The sequence below is a fragment of the Chrysemys picta genome, chromosome 7 (genome assembly GCF_011386835.1).
Source record: "Chrysemys picta bellii isolate R12L10 chromosome 7, ASM1138683v2, whole genome shotgun sequence".
NCBI lineage: Eukaryota > Metazoa > Chordata > Testudines > Emydidae > Chrysemys > Chrysemys picta.
In genome coordinates, this window is record NC_088797.1 from 57,793,803 (window position 1) to 57,813,666 (window position 19,864).

General features: G+C 43.1%; 1 protein-coding gene across 18 annotated transcripts in view; it reads right to left on the bottom strand.

The window, feature by feature from the left end:
* GBF1 (golgi brefeldin A resistant guanine nucleotide exchange factor 1) overlaps positions 1-19,864 on the bottom strand; it is a 193,941-nt gene that overhangs the window by 38,346 nt on the left and 135,731 nt on the right. For 6 of the 18 annotated variants that reach the window (XM_065551565.1, XM_008171361.4, XM_005285527.5 and 3 more), the window contains exons 5-11: positions 18,771-18,889; positions 18,027-18,135; positions 17,569-17,629; positions 13,393-13,447; positions 11,986-12,084; positions 5,184-5,331; positions 1,792-2,021 (exon numbers count right to left, since the gene is read on the bottom strand). In XM_065551565.1, the coding sequence (XP_065407637.1) occupies positions 1,792-2,021; positions 5,184-5,331; positions 11,986-12,084; positions 13,393-13,447; positions 17,569-17,629; positions 18,027-18,135; positions 18,771-18,889 (821 nt within the window). The remainder of the gene's footprint in view (positions 1-1,791; positions 2,022-5,183; positions 5,332-11,985; positions 12,085-13,392; positions 13,448-17,568; positions 17,630-18,026; positions 18,136-18,770; positions 18,890-19,864) is intronic. The other 12 variants (XM_065551570.1, XM_008171362.4, XM_065551571.1 and 9 more) reach the window with 6 other exon arrangements.

Sequence of the window (19,864 nt, forward strand, 5' to 3'; positions counted from 1 at the left end):
TAAATTTAACACAGGTTTAGTTTTTAAAAATAAACCTATTTAAAATTACATTTGAAATTGACAATCCATTTTATGGCCTAAATTCATTAGAATCGATCAGTGGCTGAAAGCCCATACTGTTGCATGGGTGTAATTCATAAAATCATGGGTGTAACAAAGCCAAAAATGGCTAAGAACTTAAAAGTTGGATGGTAACACACTACAGATCCCAGTGATGATTGAACCTGGGGATATTCTGAACAAAAAGGGCTATCAACAATCCTTGTAGCTGTTTCCATCACATCACACTGGCTCTACTGACATTCTAGGGTTCAGAGTGACACACACATACAATCCTGGAACCTTCTTATATAGATTAAAATCATATAAATTACATATAAAAATAATATTAAGCAGTACGTTTGTTGCCAAGTCTTAAAGAAACCACTGAAGACACAGTTAAGCGCCTGGACCCAGAGTTTGCTGAAATGCTAAACCAACATTTGATGGCATTTTCCTCTTCTGAAAGTGCAGAGAAAATATTTTCTTCATTTCAGTTTATTCGACTAGTTCAGTTCAATGACTAGTTCATTCAGGTAAGAAACCAATTGGGAGTTGAAAAAGCAAGAAATCTTGTTTTCCTCTTCCAATCTATGAATAAAACTAGGTGTGAGAGGGTGAGATCTACTAGTTCTACAATCGTGAAGGACATGGTTACCAAAAAGTCAGTTCAATTCACTAACTACAGATTATACTTCCTTTGTTTAAAAAAATCAGTTAATTCTAAATGCAAAACATGTTTTGAAAAACTTTTTGATAAAAAAGTTTCTTCTTATGAATTCAGCACCTTTAAGGTTGCTCTGTTTAATTAAAAAAAATTAAAATGCTGTTTGCGCATTTAATTGAATTTGAATTTCCGCAAATTGACACAAATCACAAGTAAAAAACTTGATCTTCTAGTAAAGAAATGCATCATTCACCATTTTCTAACAATCAAAAAGGAGAAATTAAGAGTCTGAATAAATGCAAATTAAGCTATAATTGCTTAAATAAATGTATATAGATATAGTGTATCCTAGTTAGCAAAAAGAAGCAAACAATTTAGTGTAAAGGTTATTTTTAGTAGCAAATCAACATATTTTAAAGGTTATCAGCTAATGAGGATGAACCTTTCCTTAGGAAAATAACTAAAATGTACAATTGCAAAACATGATTAAAATCAATCATTTAAACCAAGGTTTCTGACTTGAGGACTTACATCACTTAAATTTAAATCAATCTACTCGGCCTGCTAGTAAGTTTTTGATCTATACAAGTATACTTTTCTTTTTAATTGCACCACATTATATCTAATCATACTCCCTGACTAGGCAAGACCAAATGCAAGTGCACATGACCCAAGTAATCATCAAAAACACCTCTACAAATTAAAAAATTGAGGCTGGAAAATTATTACTGAAGACAGCAAAAAGGGATCACAGCAAACTTCAACCATCTCTGCCTTTATTAGTTACTCCTTTAATTAAGGCTGGCGTAATGGAAACATTGGAAAGGATACAGCTACATAGAAACTGGACCACATAGTTACCCTTTAACAGTAGCCAATGCCGGATAGTCTTGAGGAGAGTATGAACACATAAGGCACCCAAACTATGCAATTCTCTGCTATTAAGGGAAATTTCTTCCTGACCACTTTCTAAGCTCCTAACTATAGCATAGCAGTAGTGACACTGACCAAAAGGAGGGCACGAATACAGACACTAGATCTCCTGGGTTTGGAGTTGCCTCGTCTGCACAGGATCATGCTCATACCTGGGGTTCAGGCTGGTGTGGATGCTCAGTGGCACTGGGCTCACTTGAAGGCATTGCTGCACTAAATCCCAAAGAGTTGACCTGGTCCAAGTCTGTAAGATCTTCCTTGGAGGTGGTTTGGGAGGACAACTCCAAGCCACTGTCTGTAGCAGGACTGACTGCAGAGGAGGTGTTTTCTGAATTTCCAGATGAGATGGGAGAAGGAGCATCAATAAAAGTAACTCCATCTACTGAGAAGAAACAGCAGCAACAGGTTAGTGAAACTGTGACACCGCCCCTCCCCCATCCTTATCATTACATGTCGAAACAGCAACAAATATTGCTTTAACCTGGGTCATGCTGCACCACAAATGAACTCTCAAAATGACATAAGAATGCAGAAGACTCAGATAAATGAGGTATCAGCAAGTCAAGCAGATCACAAGGAGAAAGACTGGCAACTCCCTGTTATCACATAGTAGATGGAATCTAGCAGACCTAGTGAACAAATGAAGACCATATTCAAACAGAATGCATACATTTAGCTAAAATGGGAGAGTGCAGGCAAGGTTATTGTACTTGACACAATCTGGAGGGGAAACAGGGCAGAGCAGATGCCAGGAGGAATATCTATCAGAGACTGGAGGCCCTGCAGGAGATGGTCCTTTCCCTGCACCCCAAGTTGTCTGAACTGGAGGTACAGACTAGCTTGTGGGGAGGCAGGGCAGGAGAGACAGACACTTCATATGTCACATCTACAAGGGGAAAGACCAGAGGAGCTCCAGTCGGAAGGCTTTAAGTACATTAAAATGGCTCCTCCCCTTCAAAGCATCACTGGACACTGAGGGACTTTAAGGGAGGACTAGTTGGAGCATCCAGAAAAAGGAAGAACAAAGTCTAGAAGTGACAGCAAGGGACCTTCCGTATTCTGCAGTTGAGGCCAATACAGGATTGCTGTACCACTGCAGCTGTGCTGCTGTAAGGTCTCCGTGTAGCCGCTCTATGTCCAGAGCTCTCCCATCGACATAATTAAACCACCCCCAGTGAGCTGCAGTACCTAGGTCGGCAGGAGAGCATCTCCCGCCGACATAGCATTGTCTACACCAGCGCTTTTGTTGGTGACATTTATGTTGGCCAGGGGTGTTTTTTTCCACACCCCTGACTGACAAAACATTTTGCCAACAAAAGTGCTAGTGCAGAGAAAGCCTTAGTGCGTACCAGCAGGGTCTGCCTGGGACAGTTAGAGCGCTTTAAAAATCACACCCATCTAGTGCATTTTGCCAGCACTGTATAGACAAGCTCTTATACTCCTGTCAAGACCAAAGTTTGCATTTTCGTTTTTCAATATTGCAACAATCCCTCTTGACTTTAAGGACCCAAGTGCAAAACCTTGCTCACCCAGAGAACTTACTCAATCTGAGTAGTCCCCTTGACTTCTCTTGTGCTACTGGCACAAGTGAGTGCCCTCCAGGAGTAAGAGTTGTACAACTGGTCCCTACATCACTGAACCCAACTCTATTTACTCCTCAGTAGCTACCCTCTGAGCAACATGTTAATCTGGCAAGTTTGCATCCTTATCAAAACCAGTCCAAATCATTCTCTCTCCCAACCTATCCAGGTCAGGTATGAAAAAATGCTCACAGTAAACAATTATTTGGCTGCTTTATTTGGTCCCTATGGTCTGCTCAACTCTAAAGAGCTACAAAAACACAACAACAAAGCTTCCCAGATCCTAATTCTTTTCCTGCTTTCAGTGGAAACATTCCAGAGAATTGCATACATGAGAAATTGGCCTGACTCACCTAGAATCTATTTTGAACAACACAGACCCTTGTATTGCTTCCTGCTCCAAATGTCTATGGTTAGAATAGCAGGGGGGTATACTAGAGGACAGAAGGTTGATTAATGTTCTCAGGAATTACATTACCTCAGTCTAGCGTTATTGCTGAAGCAGATGCAAGAGAAACTGTACACAATTATATATTACTCCACTGCACAGAAGCTAATTTATTCCCCCTGGGTTGACCATGTCTGAAATGTGGCATACAAGTAGTGGACTGAAACCACTGGCAGTTTTTGTGCTTCCCACACTGGAGAAGACAACATCAACATTGTTCAACTGTTTAGACCTTATAGGGCTTCTATTTAGAGAAGTGCCTGTACTACATGAACTTCCTTCTTCAGTTAAGAACTACCTAAAACTGTTCCTTGGTGCAGGATGGAAAATAATCCTGGGACTGGATGGACTTTTCCCACCTTTATTGCTACTAGAGAGCAAACCTTGAAGGGACTGACTGGTGACTTCTGTTTTTTATTCCTGCTGTTTTTTCCTTTCCATAAACAGAATTGGAGTCCATTTCTAAACTCTCTCCCTGAAACTATGTGAAAGGATGGCAGATTAAAGGAGATTAATAACTATTATAGCAACTTTCCTGTCTGCTTCCTTTCACTGCTATTGTTTACATCTAATCTGTCAAAATTTAAAGAGTACATGAGATCAGAATCTACTCCACAGCCAAGAGAACCCATGTACCCAAATTAAAGGTTAAAGACTGAGACTGTGCAGTCTGTCTACTACAGCACAGCCACGGGGCATGCAAATTCTCCCTTCTTTTTGTATCACAGTAATACAGAGTAGCACACGTTGTGGTTTCTGAGGGCAGAGCTTAAGACCAAAAAAAGGGCTCCTTGCATTTCTCTAGTCCCCTCTGGGCCACCCTCACTTGACCCTTCACTACAAGGACTTCCTGCAACTCCCCCCACCCTCATGCCAAGGGCTCTCTCTCCCTGACCTTCCATTCTTTCCCTTCCCTGAATGTGTGTGCCCCACCACATTCTCCTCTTCCCCACATGCCAGGGGCTCTGTGTGCACCCCTCTTCCCCTGCCTTGATGCCTGGGTCTGTGTGTTCCCATTCCCCCCTCCCCATCTCCATTCGAGGTCCATGCTTCCAAGCCCACCTGCCCAATTCCCTCCTTTGGATCTTTGCTTCCAACACCACCACTACTCCCCACTCCGCATTCTCTTGCGGGTCTCTGCATATCCCCGCACACCCTCAGCCCCTCTTCTCCTCTGTGTCCCCCACCCCCCATCAAGTCCCTGATTCCCCCCCTTCCCCTTTGCTCCAGTCTCTGCAGCTTCCTCCCACCCCCATTATCCTCTCTATAAGGTGCATTACCAACAAACAGAGGAATGCTGTTGAGTTGCACATAGAGCAGGAAGTATTCCCTCTCTCTCATACACTTCTTTCTGGGCTTGGATCGTTGTGAGATGTGTGCTGCTAGGATCTTTGAACACTAACACAGACTAAATACAGAAAAACTGAGTGGGAAAAGTGAAAGAAAAAATAAAGAGGTACAGCACAGGGCTACAAGATGGACGACACCCATCTTTTGGAAACAGGTTTCCACATACCTGTGATGTTACTGGGCATAACAGTACCATTGGTGGCTGGTTGCTCTGTTCCTGGAGAGACCTTGGTTGCATGGCGAGGGGGCCTTGGGGATCTCTTCTGTTTTTTCCATTTAGATGAATCACTCATTCCTCCTGCTCTCATTTTCAGCTGTGAATAGTGAACACCAAGAACGTCAAAACAGCAACATTGTGCAGCACAATTGACCACAAAAATCTAGCCCAGAAAGGCTCCCCAAAGGCACAAAAACAGGCAGTAGCACCCCACTGTATCACACAAACCAAGCACCTCAAAATCATGCAAACTAGCCCACGTCCCCACCCCAATTCAGGAGACAATTCACTTAGGGCTGGTCTACACTGGGGGGAGGAGGGGGAGGGATCAATCTAAGATACGCAACTTCAGCTACGAGAATAGCGTAGCTGAAGTAGACGTATCTTAGATCAACTTACCTCGCGTCCTCACGGTGCGGGATCATCGGCTGCGGCTCCCCCGTCGACTCCGCTTCCACCTCTCGCCCTGGTGGAGTTCCGGAGTCGACGGGGGGGGGGGGGCGCGGCGGGCGTGTTCAGGGATCGATTTATCATGTCTAGACGAGACGCGATAAAATCGATCCCCGATAGATCGATTACTACCCGCCGATCCCTTAGTGAAGACGTACCTTTAGTGTCATTCAATCCAAGTCCCCAGACCCTATTTTTCACATCAATGTCTCCCTGCTTTACACTAAAATGCAGTCTTCTTTAAGACTGCTCTCCAGATGCATCTCAAACATTTTCAATTTTGCCTGTTAAGTCCCTGCTAATGTTTTAAATAATACTCTCCTAGCAACTCTAAAGACATTTAAGTAGGCACCAATTCAAACTTGTTAAGGGAGCTTCCATAAAAATGGAACAGTAGGGTTAGGAATTAAGATTCTGTCATCCAGTGCAACTCCATATCTTTTGTAGTTCTCCTCAGTCACACTTGAATCTCTGCAGCAATGGGGCCTTCACTTTTTCCCTATTGTCTGTTCCATGATCAAGTCAATTTCCTTAATATCTTATTTTTCCTTTAACTCTTGGGAAACTAATTCCTTTTCTTTGTTAATATTAACTTGATGGTATCAGACAGCAACCGTGCCCCCCTTAATCTAGATTTTAACTTTCACTCCCCTTTGTTTCTACATCTAATCTAATCTTTGAATTGTTTTTGTCTTTTATACTTTTTGTAGTACTTGTATTCTTCCTAAATTGTGCAGACTAAGACTATAGTACCTCAGAGGCATCCAGACCAGGATTTGCAGTGTTGCACTATTACCCTAGGTCATCATCACACGTGCCCACACATTCACATTTAGTAAATCTATGGCCACAGCTAGGTCTTGAAATGGCTACTTTCCAGACAGATGTCCCCCAGAGAGAGACTTAGTTCCTCTCACTGGGTCTAGGACTTAATGCTTGTTAGTACTGAATTTTGTTGCTGCAGCCAACTGATCCAACCTCTACAGATCCCTTTACAGTAGGGTAGTTCTTTTGTGCAGGCATAACCACTCAGATTTGGGTGTTGTGAGCAGAGAGTTTCAACTAGGCAGCAAAAAATATTTAACAGGTCCCACTACTGATCCCTGGAGTTCCCTTAGTTGATGTTTTTTCCTTGCAAGCCTTACCATTATCCCTCTGTCAACCAATTTCTATTCCAGGCTTCAGTACTTTATCTAGCTGGTATTTATCCAATTTTTCAGTTAACAATGTGGCAGTATATTGAATATCTGACTGAGATCCAGATGGACTATCCCCCACAAAAATGTATTTCTGATCAAACTTCTGTAGCACTGAGTCGAAGAAATTGCAAGTTAAGGCACAGAAACAGCCAGACCAACTCTGTTTGCATGCTTTACCACCTGATCAACACACTTCTCAAGCCACTCAGACTCCTCACCTCCACAATTTCCTCTCGGTGGCAACCAAAGCACCCATTCAATTGTTCAAGATCAGCCAGAATTTCTGAGCTTGATGCAGAAATCATTTGGTTATATTCTATGGCCTATGAATGGAGGCCAGACTAAATAGTCTTAATGGAGCCTTCTGGCCTTAATCTATGAACCCTTAATCATGACCATATCATTATTAGGATCTTTTATCCAAAGACATATTTGCCATGCCTATAACAGAGTTAAGGTTAGATCTCTTCTAAGCACAATTAAGTTTTAGAAGAACTGGATGTATACATTATGGCTTCCAGTATTTTTACCAATGTCATGAAAGCCTGCTCTTAGTAGCCTCGCACATTTGCAGTTGAATGGCTGTTGTGATAAAAGTACTAATTTCTCTATAGCATAGACATACCACTGTATCTCACTGATCTAATGTTATTGTCTTTTGCTTCTCTGTCCCCTTATTTTAGGTTTAAACTCTTTCATGGCATCTGAGGTATATTTTTTCACTCTTCTCATTTTTCCATGTGCTATCAACTGTTTTGGGGGCTTCTTTCTTTCACCACCCATCCTTTAATCTTCGTATAGCAGTTAGCATTTTGGAAAACATAATACTGGAAGACCATCTCTCCCCATCCCCTCTTTTCTATCTAAGACTGTGTAACCCGTTACATGGCCTATAATTTCTCTTATTTCAACAAAGCTTATGAAAATGTTATGTCCCAATGTGGCAACCCATTTGTGTAACTCTTCCTTGCACCACAAATTCTATTTGTTTGACTGCTAATCCCCAAGTTTTAAAGATGTTACAGTTTCCTTTGAGCTAGTTAATTAACAACAGATTTGGGACTGCACTGTCCCTTGCTGTTTCCTCCAGTTTTTCAGTAAGAAACTACCCTTCCTTAGGTTGTAACTATTCCATACATGATAGAAAACATATACAACATGAAATGTAACAGATCTCCACCATTTAAAAAGCTCACTGATAACATTTTTTTCATGTAGACATTCTGTTTGCTGTCTCATCTCCCCTGCTTCCCAGTTCAGAGGGATACAAGCTATTATTCATTATCCTCCACGCTTGTTAATCCTTTATTTTAACCATAGGATTTCACTACTATTTATTTGTGCTCCAATGCTTACATACATAGCTTTGATCCACATCATTACACCAGCTGCTGATCTTTCCTATATAGCCAATGTCCTTCTATTCTGGTATTCTAGTCATGCGCCTCATCCCACTGTGCCACTGTATTACCAGCATAGGCGCCTGCATGAGAATTTCCTACTTAATGCCCTGACTTCTAGAATATAGCTAGACCTTAGACTTTTGCCCATTCTCCTCCTTCATATTTCGTCTCCACCAGTTGCATTTTCCTTTTTTAATTTCCCCAGAAATCCCTTAAGAGTCCCAATTTGCTCAATTATAAGGTCACTCCCTGGTTCTGTGCCCCTTAATGCTTGTAGAGGTTTGACGACAGCTATCAAATCTGGTCAGTGTACTATTATTTGATTATTTTATTAGACATAAATAAGCTTCATTTTCTCATTTTTGACCACATTTGAAAGACTTTTATATGGTCAATTGCATGCAAAGAGGTGTAAGCATGAAAGAGAAAAATGGAAGCATGAACCATTAAGCCCAGAAAGGTTTATTTCAAAGCAATTGTAAGATATCAGATTTTGCTTCTAGTTACTAAACCCTGTGCCTGTTTCCATGACTTGCCTAAGTAATTAACCATTCATTAACTGATTGGTAAAGAGTGAAAACAAAGTCAAGCCAAGCCAGTGGAACACAGAAACAAGATCTCTTATTGAGAACTACCCATGTTGGTTTCACCTCTTCTACCCTCAATCAGGTTTTTAAGAAACAGGGAACTTTACAAATACCACTTTAACATGGTTAACTTTAAAATATTTAAGATGCTAGTTTGATTGATCTAGCTCTGTAAGCAGAAGTTTGCTTTAAATTCTGTATCTTCCCCCCCACACACATACACACACAGCCAATTTGCACCACTTGCCAGGGGCTCAAATTCAGCGCGGTGAGCAGACATGTAACTTCTGGGCCAGGAACACAAGAGACTCAATGACATTTCTTTATGATTTAACTTTAACATTCATTCAAATATTATGAAATACAAACATATAAACGAAGGCCTATTTAAAAGCTTTGGTTTTACAATTTAGGGGACAGTTAAGATTACCCAATAGGGCTTTTTCAGCTCTACTCTCCAGAATTCCATATTCTGCTTCATTAGGAAAATTGTTTTATTAGGACATCTCTCAGGGAACTGGATAGCAAACAACTGCTGCTTAATCAGCACTGAATTAGCATGAGATTTATACTTACTGGGTACATGTTTCACCATGTCAAGTGTTGTTTGAAGAAGGTGTTACAGTATGAAATTCTATGTTTGAGAGGTTCTGACAGAGAGTCAAAGATGAAAAGTAACATCCTTTTTGTTCTTGTTTTTTGTATTGTACTTAATTTTAAAGGTGTCTCGCAAATAATTTAATAGCTTTTATGCCCTCTTTCTTTATTATAATAATATAAACATGACCTGAAAGCTGTCCACAACTTCTCCTCCTCCCACAAGAGGTTTCCCTCCCTCATGCTTGTTTTTACATTGGAAATATCAACAACATAAAGCATGGTCTTTCCTGATTTTGCTGGATAGGATCTTCAACTTTTTTTTGGGTGGGAGGAGGGAAGAGGGGGAAGGAAGAGTCTTCAAAAGCATATGCATTATTCCATCTGGCACCTTAAATAATGGGCAGGGGTGTTGAAACTTCAAAATTTCCTTTCCACCCAGTGTTTATTAGGTATTGAAGTTGAATAGAATTTTAAAACGCTGTGTTTTAAACAGAAATTAAAAATTTCTTTCCCTCTCTAACTTTCAGCTCTTGTGATGTTATAATGTCACAAGCTCTCCAGTCAACCAGTGTCCTTCAGAATAGCCCATAACTGAATTTCTAGAGTAAAAATAAGCAAAATGTGGAATTTGAAAGAAAAAAAGGGAACAATCCTTTTTTCCCATTTGCAAGTCATGCTTCAGCCGTTTTGGATACATCCAGTGCAATCAATACGATATCTACAAGGATGTCCCAATTATACAGATTCCTCTGCATTTGGGTTCCTTCAAACTCCAGTTATAACCAGGAAGTTTCTCCATCCTGCTAACTTGCTCTCTCCTCCTACTTTGTCTCCATAGCCACATCTCTCATCAGTTTACAGTCTGCGGAAATTGTCTCATGGTAGAAAAGTCAATGTTTGATTGAGTTTCCTTTGCATAAGGAGAGGAAGTGCAACTAGCAGAGCCATGAGGCTCCTGCTCTTCTCCTTTTTGAACTGCCAGGCTTTGACAGTAAGATCCCAGCTGAGGGTTAGAAGAGTGGGGGCATACTACTACAGCTTTCTCTAAGAGGTCTGGGAGAGCCCATTATTCAACAAGCCACCTTACCTGAACATGTTTGGTTTTCCACAAGATATTGTAAGCCTCAAGAGAAAAGGGCAGGGGCCAATGATTAGTAACTAAAGCAACGAGACTAGCACGTGAGCTCATTCTAGATACAGCATGGAACTGGTCAGCGTACCGAGTGGCGTTCAAGACAACAGCATGCAGAGAGAATGCAGCCCCTGATCTGAGTCCTGCCCCAGTAAAGACACTGATGAGATCAGTCATCTCACACACCTCCACACCCTCATAGACCTGGTAGAACTGGATGGGGAAACATCATTTTACACATTTAATGACAGGTCCTTTCCCCATTACCCCACCCCTGGGAAAACCCAGAAACACCAGTCCCCATTCTCTCTTCTTCAGAGCAGGAAGTTCAACTACAATACCATCTATCAGCAAGAAAAGGGATTCACTTAAGTTCCATTCTTGTGCAACTCAGCATAAGTACCCCATTTATGGAAGTAGCTCCAGCCATAGTCTTTCCAAACTGTCCTGACTACAGAGACAGATGAGGACACGCTGAAGACTTCTATGCACTTTCATTTCTGCTCTATCAGGAGCAAAAGAAGATAGGGACAGTGAAAGAAGCTCAATCTACACTGGTCTATGAACTCAATTTGGAAGCCAAAAAATGGCTCCAGCTAAGCCGGTTTCTAATACTGTGTAGGGCCAATATGGACAGGGCCAAACTGTGGATCTAAAACACTTTTTAAAAATATTGTTCTAGTGAAAAAATGGTTTCCAAGACATTTTTAATCCTGTTTGGCCCCATTCACACCCACTGGGCAGAATGGTTTAGCTAAGGCCATGTTAGAACAGATTAAATATGGCTCTCAAACACTATTCCAAAGTCAGTGAAGCCAGAACCAAAAAGAGACTTGGACAATACATCACAGCCCATTTGAATGTCTGGGAGGCAGATGAACTCCCCACCACTGTGCCACGTAAAGGTGCTTACAGTCTCAGTCTGCAAACCAGAGTTGTCTGACTGTGTCCTTGTCAAGTGACTCCTCCATCATGCTTCTGCAGCCATCACCCAAGAATGACATGCAAGACTTGGTCTTTGAGGAGTTACTTAGGCTGTGGGCAACAGGCTCCTTCTCTATTTTCACTGGCCACTGGGATGATTCATCCCTTGCCCACGCCCTCCCACTTCTTTCCTTCAGAAGACTCCACAACAGTGTCCCAATTCCCACTCACCAAGACATTTAATGATCCAGTGAGAACAGGGTCTCTCCTTTCTGGTCCTGCCCCAGGCAGATCCACAACACTGGAAAGCAACCACTGCATGCACTCTCCCCAAAAGCCATGCTGTGTCAAAAGGGTACGGGGAGATTTGCTACACACAACATAACTATATCCCAGGTGGCATTTGCAGGAGGAAGGGAAGGAAAGAGAGATGGAGGGAGGAAGGGAGAGAGAGACCTTCAGGTTCTTAAAGAGCAGTACCCTCTCTAACTGGTTCAGGGCTTTGGGTTGTTCCCCACTACTTAGTTCCAGTTTGTTGAGGAGACATGGAGAGATCTGTGAAAGACAGGCAAATGCATGGTTTAAACAAAGCAAAATAAACCCAAAGAGAAAGAATAACCTGGCAGAGTGCAAGACTATGGGGGAGAATTGTGGCATGTGGTGAACAGACAGGACAAGGTAACAGTGTTTCAGAGATTGGACTTAGAGCATTGCCTTCATGAGCTGGGAGCAGCCATCACCTGATCACTGGATAGCTTGGGGGAGGTTTAATTTACAGAAAGCTACAGCTTCTGTATATGGGCATTAGGAATTCTGGCACTTAGAGTATCTCACATAGACCAGCTCTGACCTTTCCCTGTTCTCACTGTCCCATCTTATGCTCAGCACAAAATCTGTTGCTTCCTTCCATCAGAGAAGGAAACATGCAACAATAGTGTGTCACCATACACTGCCGTGGAAGTACCAGAGCCCCTGCTGGTTCAGATCCCTCATCATAAGAGTACACTGGCAGCAGATTTCCCAAGACACCTCTATGTAGAGCACCAGTCTAAGAAGAGCAGTTCTAAAATGTCAGGGATCCAGAAGGAAAGAAAAGACTTACTACATTCTTAAACATGTGAGATCACATTTGTGGTATATACCCTACTGCATCCAGATGCTTAACGCTCATTGGCAAGGCAGCTGCACATACAAGATGGTACTAGGCAACAACCCAGAGCCCTACAGTCCCCTTTCTCCTCCAAGAGGGTATGGAGGGGAGAAGGAACATCCTCTTCCAAAGATAGAAGCCCTCTTCTGAACTCAGATTTCCACCATGGAGCATCCCTCTCCTAGTTTCCTACCTCTTCATGAGAAAAGCCTCCAGAAACCTTGTCAACACTAGGGAATTTTTACAAGGTTTTCACAGTGCCTCACCTACCCTCAAGAAGGCTTCCTTTTTAGGTCAGGGGAGCAGGAACAAGATGCACTGGTAAGCAATACAGGCAAATGAAAAAGAAGCTGAAGAGATGTCAGAAAGGGTTAAAACATTTGAAAGGCATCACCACCAGATCCCAGGGCCTGCAGGGGTTCTACATGAGGAGCAGCTGTTGGCTATTGCCACAGCTCTGCCTGACTTGCCCAGGCAATAATTCATAAGCAAAATTCATTCCTGGAAAAAAAGTGAGCACAACTCCACAAAGTTCAATAAAGCTGTGCCCATTTACACCAGTGGTGAATTCAGCCCTATGTTATTTAGCGTGCTTTCTTCACTGAGCTAAAGATTTCCAGGAATAACATAACCATAGATGTGAAGGCAAAGAAGAGAGATGTGAGCAAGCAAGAGGAGGCGGAGGAGACAGCAGGGAGTGTACTGGCTCTTACCTTCTTCATGTTAGCCCCCACATAGCTTTTAGGCTCTTCCTTAAAGTGAGGCAATCTGAAAGACAAAGAACAAGCAGGAATGCACACGGCCTCCCGGGCACTGGTGCAGGAAGAGAACACCCTCTTCAGATTTGGCTGCAAACACTAAGGATGGAGAACCACCTTGGACCTAAGATCTTCTCCCAGTTTCTTTCTGCTATAGAGGATGCTATGGGAAAAGCCTTCTCTACACTATGGAACATTCATAGAAAGCACCCCACTGCTGCTAACAGTGGTACAGCTATGCTGATGTTAATCGCTTCAGGAGCACTTATGTAGCAAATTCTCTGGCTCCAGCTGCTGGTTTCAGCACTGAAAATTAAACTTGTCCAGAGCAAGTCCAAGTAGTACATTGCTGAAAATGGCAGCAGGAGGTCGAGAGCCACCTACACTAGGGCTCCCAATATTGCTAGCACTATTGAACTGTGAATCAGTTTCTCTTCTCTCAGAAGCAGCAGACTCAGATTTAGAGTAGTTATTACTTTGAACTTATCCCACTGGACCATCTAGAAGCCCTGTTATCCTCCACATTGCACAGTATATAGTCAGAAATCCAGCATTATTTTCTCCAGCCCTCAGCCTCACATTAAGCAGCCCCCTCATTGGGGGTAGAGTAGATGGGAAAGTCAGAGCTCAGCAGAGATGGGCAGCTTAAACCTGTCCTCCCAAATGATCTCTGCAATAAACAGCATTTATGTCTTTACCACCCACACACCTTGTCTCCTCTCATCTGGCTTCCTTACACTTCTGGCCTTCACATGCTGGGGAGACAGCAAGCCCATGCCCCAGCTTTGTCCAAGGAGGAACAGACAAGGTAATATTCCAAAGGAAAGGCAAACAGAGCAAGCCCACCATCCAGAGGCAGTGCTCACCCTACTCATGCCCCAGTGGTTGCCACAGGTATATACAAGTTCAGCTGCTCTTAGGAACTAGCCATGGTGGTGATATTTTCAAGTTAAAATGGGAGGGGGAAGGAAAGAGGAAGCTGCATATGGATTTATGAATAAGAACGCTGCCAAATAAGTCAAAACAATACATTCATAGAATCATAGAATATCAGGGTTGGAAGGGACCTCAGGAGGTCATCTAGTCCAACCCCCTGCTCAAAGCAGGACCAATCCCCAGACAGATTTTTGCCCCAGATCCCTAAATGGCCCCCTCAAGGATTGAACTCTCAACCCTGGGTTTAGCAGGCCAACGCTCAAACCTCTGAGCTATCCCTCCCCCCCCGAGCTATCCCTCCCCCCCCCCCCCCCCGTTGCTCCTTTATCATACACTTGCTTCTGAACCTAGCCACAAAGACCCATAGACCACAGGGTGTTTGCATTCATCCAGTTATCTATGTGGCCAGAATCAGAGTCATATTTCAAAGACCATCATATCATACACCACGAACACCAACCCAACAACCAGAATTAGACCAAAGCATTACAGCCCACAGCAGGCAAAACTATTACGTGTCAGAAGCAGGGACTAGGCAGGGCCAAAGTGCACCAATACCCGAAGCACCCACAATGGCTGGGAAATGATTAAGTGAGACATACTCGGTGAATCCTGGCAAGTGACCCACACCACAGATGAAGGCAAACCCTCCCCCGTCAGGTCACTGTCAATCTGACCTGGGGGTCAGGAAGGAATTTTTCCCCGAGTTAGACCCTTAGCATGTGAGCAAGAACCAGCCAGCCAAGCATACAAGAAAGAGAATGTTCGGTCTACCTCACAGCCCCCCCTCCCCCAAATATCCCATTTCCAGCCATGGCCATCCCTGAGACTTCAGAGAAAGGAGATTTTAAAAATCCAGAATACATGGAGGGTATGGTCAGAAGGAATCCCTTCCTGACACCTGCAGGTGGCCAACTGAAACCCCGAAGCATGAGCTTTTAGAAGTGTAAGACAAACTGGAATTGAGCCCGAGGGCTGCTGAGCCCTGAGCCCCACAATCACAAGCAACCCTGTCAAACAATCGCACTCATAAATTTGTCTCTCTTAAAATGAATTAAATTTTTGCCCTCACAACTCCTAGTGGGAGGCTGTTCCAGAAACTCCTCCCTCTGATGGTTAGAAACCTTTGAATTTCTAGCCTTTATTTATTTGTTTATGGCCTGTTTATGCCCATTTGTTTTTGTACCAACATTGTCCTTTAGCTTAAATAGCTCTTCACCTCCCTGATATTTACCCCCGATGTATTTATAGAAAGCAATCATATCCCCTCAGCTTCCTTTTTCTAACCTAAACAAGCAAAGATCTTCAAGTCTCCTCTCATAAGATAGACCCTCCATTCTCCTGATCATCCCAATATCCCCTCTGCACCTGTTCCAGTTTGAATTAATCTTTCTTGAACATGGGTGACCAGAATTGTACACAGTATTCCACACGAGGTCTTACAGGTGCCTTGTACAATGGCATTAATACTTCTCTGTCGCTAGAGGAAATGCCTTGCCTGATACATCCTAAGATCAAACATGCTTTTTTCATAGTCACATCATATTGGTGGCTCATACTCATCCTGTGATCAACCCACACACCCAGGTCTCTCTCCTCCTCTGTTGCTTCCAACTGACTTTTCACTTTTGTACTATTGAATTTCATCCCATTTTTGTCTCTCCAGGCTTCAAGGTCATCCAGATCTTCCTGTATAATATTCCAGTCCAGATCTTATTGATCATCAATAATGCCTCCTAACTTTACTAATGAAATATGATCATGATACAGACTCATACTTTCTGTGCCAAGGTCATCAATAAAAATATTGAATAAAGGTTGGTCCCAAGACTGAGCTTTGAGGAACTCCACTAGTAACTTCCCTCCAGTCTGGTCATTCACCTTTCTGAATAACCTGTTGCCTCTCTCCCCTTTAGCCAGTTCCTTAACTACCTTGCAATTCTTGTACTGGTCCCCATCTTCTCTAATTTAACTAATAATTTCCCACATGGTACCACGTCAAATGCTTTACTGAAGTCCAAATACATTAGATCTACTGCACTGCTCTTATATAAAAAAATCTGCTATTTTCTCAAAGAAAGAAATAAGGTTAGCCTGCAATGATCTATGTTTGGTGAACCCATGTTGCTTTTCCTCCCCTTTATCATTTGCCTCCATGAATTTAATTATTTTTCCTTCACAATTTGTTCTAAAGCCTGGAGTGCTACTTATGTTAGACTAACAAATCCAATTGCCCAGATCACTTTTTCTCTCTCTTAAATATACGTATGACATTAGCAACTCTCCAGTCATACCGCATTACCTTTGAATAGATACATTTATTAAAAATCCTTGCTACCGGACTAGCAATTTCATGTGTCAGTTCTTTCAGTATTCTGGGATGGAAATTATCCAGTGCCACTGATTTGAGCCCATTAAACTCTTAAGTTTTTCTTCCACCTCAGATGATGGGGCTAGCAGGGCCAGTTGCAGTGGCTGGGAATATGGAAGATGGAAGGATGTGCTTGTGGGAACTAGGAGGATTGAAAAAAGAGCAGAAGCACTGTATTCCCCAGTCAGCATTTCTCGGAACAAACTTACTGCACTGCTTCCTTTTGAACAGATCTCTATATTTGTATAATACCCAGAGAAAGGCTTTGATTATTTCATTGGCCAGGAAGAGGAGTTTAGGCATTGCTTACAAAAATGAATTAAGTACTGAGTTTCAAAAGGAGAGGGAATCCTAGTTCAACACTTTGGCGGTGTTGGTCAGGGCACAAGAGTCATCCAAATGACAAGCTGCCCCAAGTGACCCTGATTGAGTTTAAATTCCTTTCAGCATCTGAGGTGAAACTCTGCTGGAATTAAGCATATGTCTATTTAACACAGTCTATTACAGTTTTAAAGCACTGAAATGGATTCTGGGTTTTTGAGTGGAATTTGCATTATCTGGCCAAAGAACCTTTTCTTAACCAAAAGTTCTTGTTTGGTTGTCTGTCTGTCTCTGAAGGGCACCTTAAACCATACAACTTGGTCTAACCCCCCCGTCTTGGTGGGACAGCCCAAGAGAGAAGGACCAAATCCTCCCTTCCCGACCACCCTGAAACCATGGTCCGATCAAATGGATTTTCTGTGGGCCCCTAAGTGGAAGTGTGGAATCTTCCTGTCCATAGAGGGCCATCTCAGCAATGCTGAGGCAAACACAAGCAGGTTTACCTTGTGAAGAGCAGCTGCACCATGTCGACCAGAGTGTGCTCTGCAGATTTTCTCAATAACTCTGCGAAGACAAAAACAAATAACACAGGTGTCATTACTCAGTGTGATATTATCAAGAGGCTTCTCCAAGCAGACTCCCCTCCGAGTCTTGTTTACAGAGGATTATGGCAAATTTATTAAAACCAGCTCCAACTCTGCTTTGCTGCAAAATGGGCACATACTCACAAGGTGGCGCCACAGAGCTGGGGAAAAACAAAAAAAACAGAGGAGCCACTGAGCAAGAAGTTGTGCAGTGAACCTCTGACTAAGTTTCCATGAAACTGTGGACGCTTGCGATGTTGTAAACTCAGCATCTTCCCCTTGATGGATTTCATGCACTGGGCCTAGATGCAGAGGTCTGGAGAGCCCAGACCATTTATTAGGAGCCACCACCATGGGAATATGAAAAACAAACCTACCGCTGAGCCTCATTTCAAAGCATATACGGAAGCAGGACTGCATGATCTCACACACTGACTCATTGGTGAGATGGGCTCCCACTGGAGTGAGCAGCAGGGTCCTCAAAACCTGCAAAAAGCAAAGTTTAAATGTAATGCAGCACCAGTGCCATTCACCTGCACACTGAGACAGGGTCGAGGCACTCAGGAAAGGTCTGCTTGGAATCCAGGAATCACTGCCATGAGTGAAAGGAGGAGGGTTTCCAGAAGTCACTTCAAAGTGACTGTTGTGCTCAAGGGCAGGAAAGCTGGACAGCAAGAGTGATGGCTCTGCTCATAGGCCTGGCACCTCACATGCTGCCCAACACTTGGGTTTACTTAAATTCCTTAGCCCAAATGCAGATCCAAGCAGTATATAACTCTAGGCTTGTCTCAGAATAACAACTTTCACTCCCTACCACCAAAGAAGCTGCTGGGTTCCCCATCCCTGCTTTCTCCACCACTGGAGAGGAACACACACAGGCTAGGATCAAGGCTATAGCACATCAAGAACTCTATTTAAAATCAATTCATTTAAGCTTTTAATTATTTTCATTTGGAAAAGCTTTTACCACAGGTACATGAGCCATCTGTTTAAAAATAAAGTCTGTCACTAAGCTCCTGCAGAGTCAAAACACTGCTCCCTCCCCCCGCATCTCCATGTAACTGGATCCACTCAGTGCCAGGCAGCAGCCATTATGGTAATTGCCACTTCTCTCCACTTACCTGCAGGATTTTCATCAAGACAACCTCATCGCTTGCCGGATCCGTGCCCACAAATCGGGCATGCGTGACGGCGTCCGCCATGTTCTCCATTCCCTCAGCTGTGCCCTCATGGCTGGGATCTGCACAAGAAAACAAGGAAACCATGACAGGAAATGGAAACTGACAGGGAAAGCCAGCTGCAGGCGGTCGCCTCTGTGTGGAGACGCTGACCCAGAGCTGCTTCACTTACATCTGCTGTCTTTTTGTGTGGCTCAGGGTACATTCCTCTCCCTGTAGGGTCCACTCAACTTCCATTAGCATTGATAGGCTTTTTTTTTTATTGCTATACGTTTTCAGTATTGCACACAGGGCACTTTGGGTTAGGAACTGCCTTTTATGTTTGCAAAGAGCTTATGTTCTAACAGACAAAGGAAAGAGGAGAGGAGTAAGTGATTAAGCTGATTACGCCCGCCCCCCAGGTCATGTTTTTGTTGGTAAATTATAAGACTACTCCCCAAACACCCATGGCCTAGTCAGCTGTTAACCACATCACATTGGGGAGAGAAAAAATGTCAACATATGAAACCAGTTTCCATTTGCTAAACTCACTTCTACTACAGGCATAGGAGTCCCTGACTGGGGTTTCTCCCCGACAGGGAAAGAAGCTGTCCTCTGCTGCCTAAGGTCCCTCCCAAGGAGCAGGAGAGGGAGAAGAAATAGGCCAGCAGCTCTCTCAGGGGAAAAAGGGTAGACAGACAGGACCATGGCTGAGATACCAGAGCTGCAACCCTCCTACTTCAATCAGTCATCAAGGCCCCTCTCTCCATTTCATTCTCTTGTATCTACAAACATGGGTGCAGCTGAGAGGGAGTTCTGGACAGGATTGTTGCCAGTAACCGTATCTTGTGCCACATTTCAGTGGCTTTGGGAAAGCTGCCTCTGGCTTTGATTTCATTCTCACTTAAACAATACCGCATTGAGCAAGAGTCTTGTTACCATCTTACCTAAACAGTCATTAGGAAAGAAAGGAAACAAACTAAACACTAGTTAATACCTCATTAATTGGGGACAGGGCTCCATGAACTCCAGCAAATACGTATCTGGCAGAAGAGCCC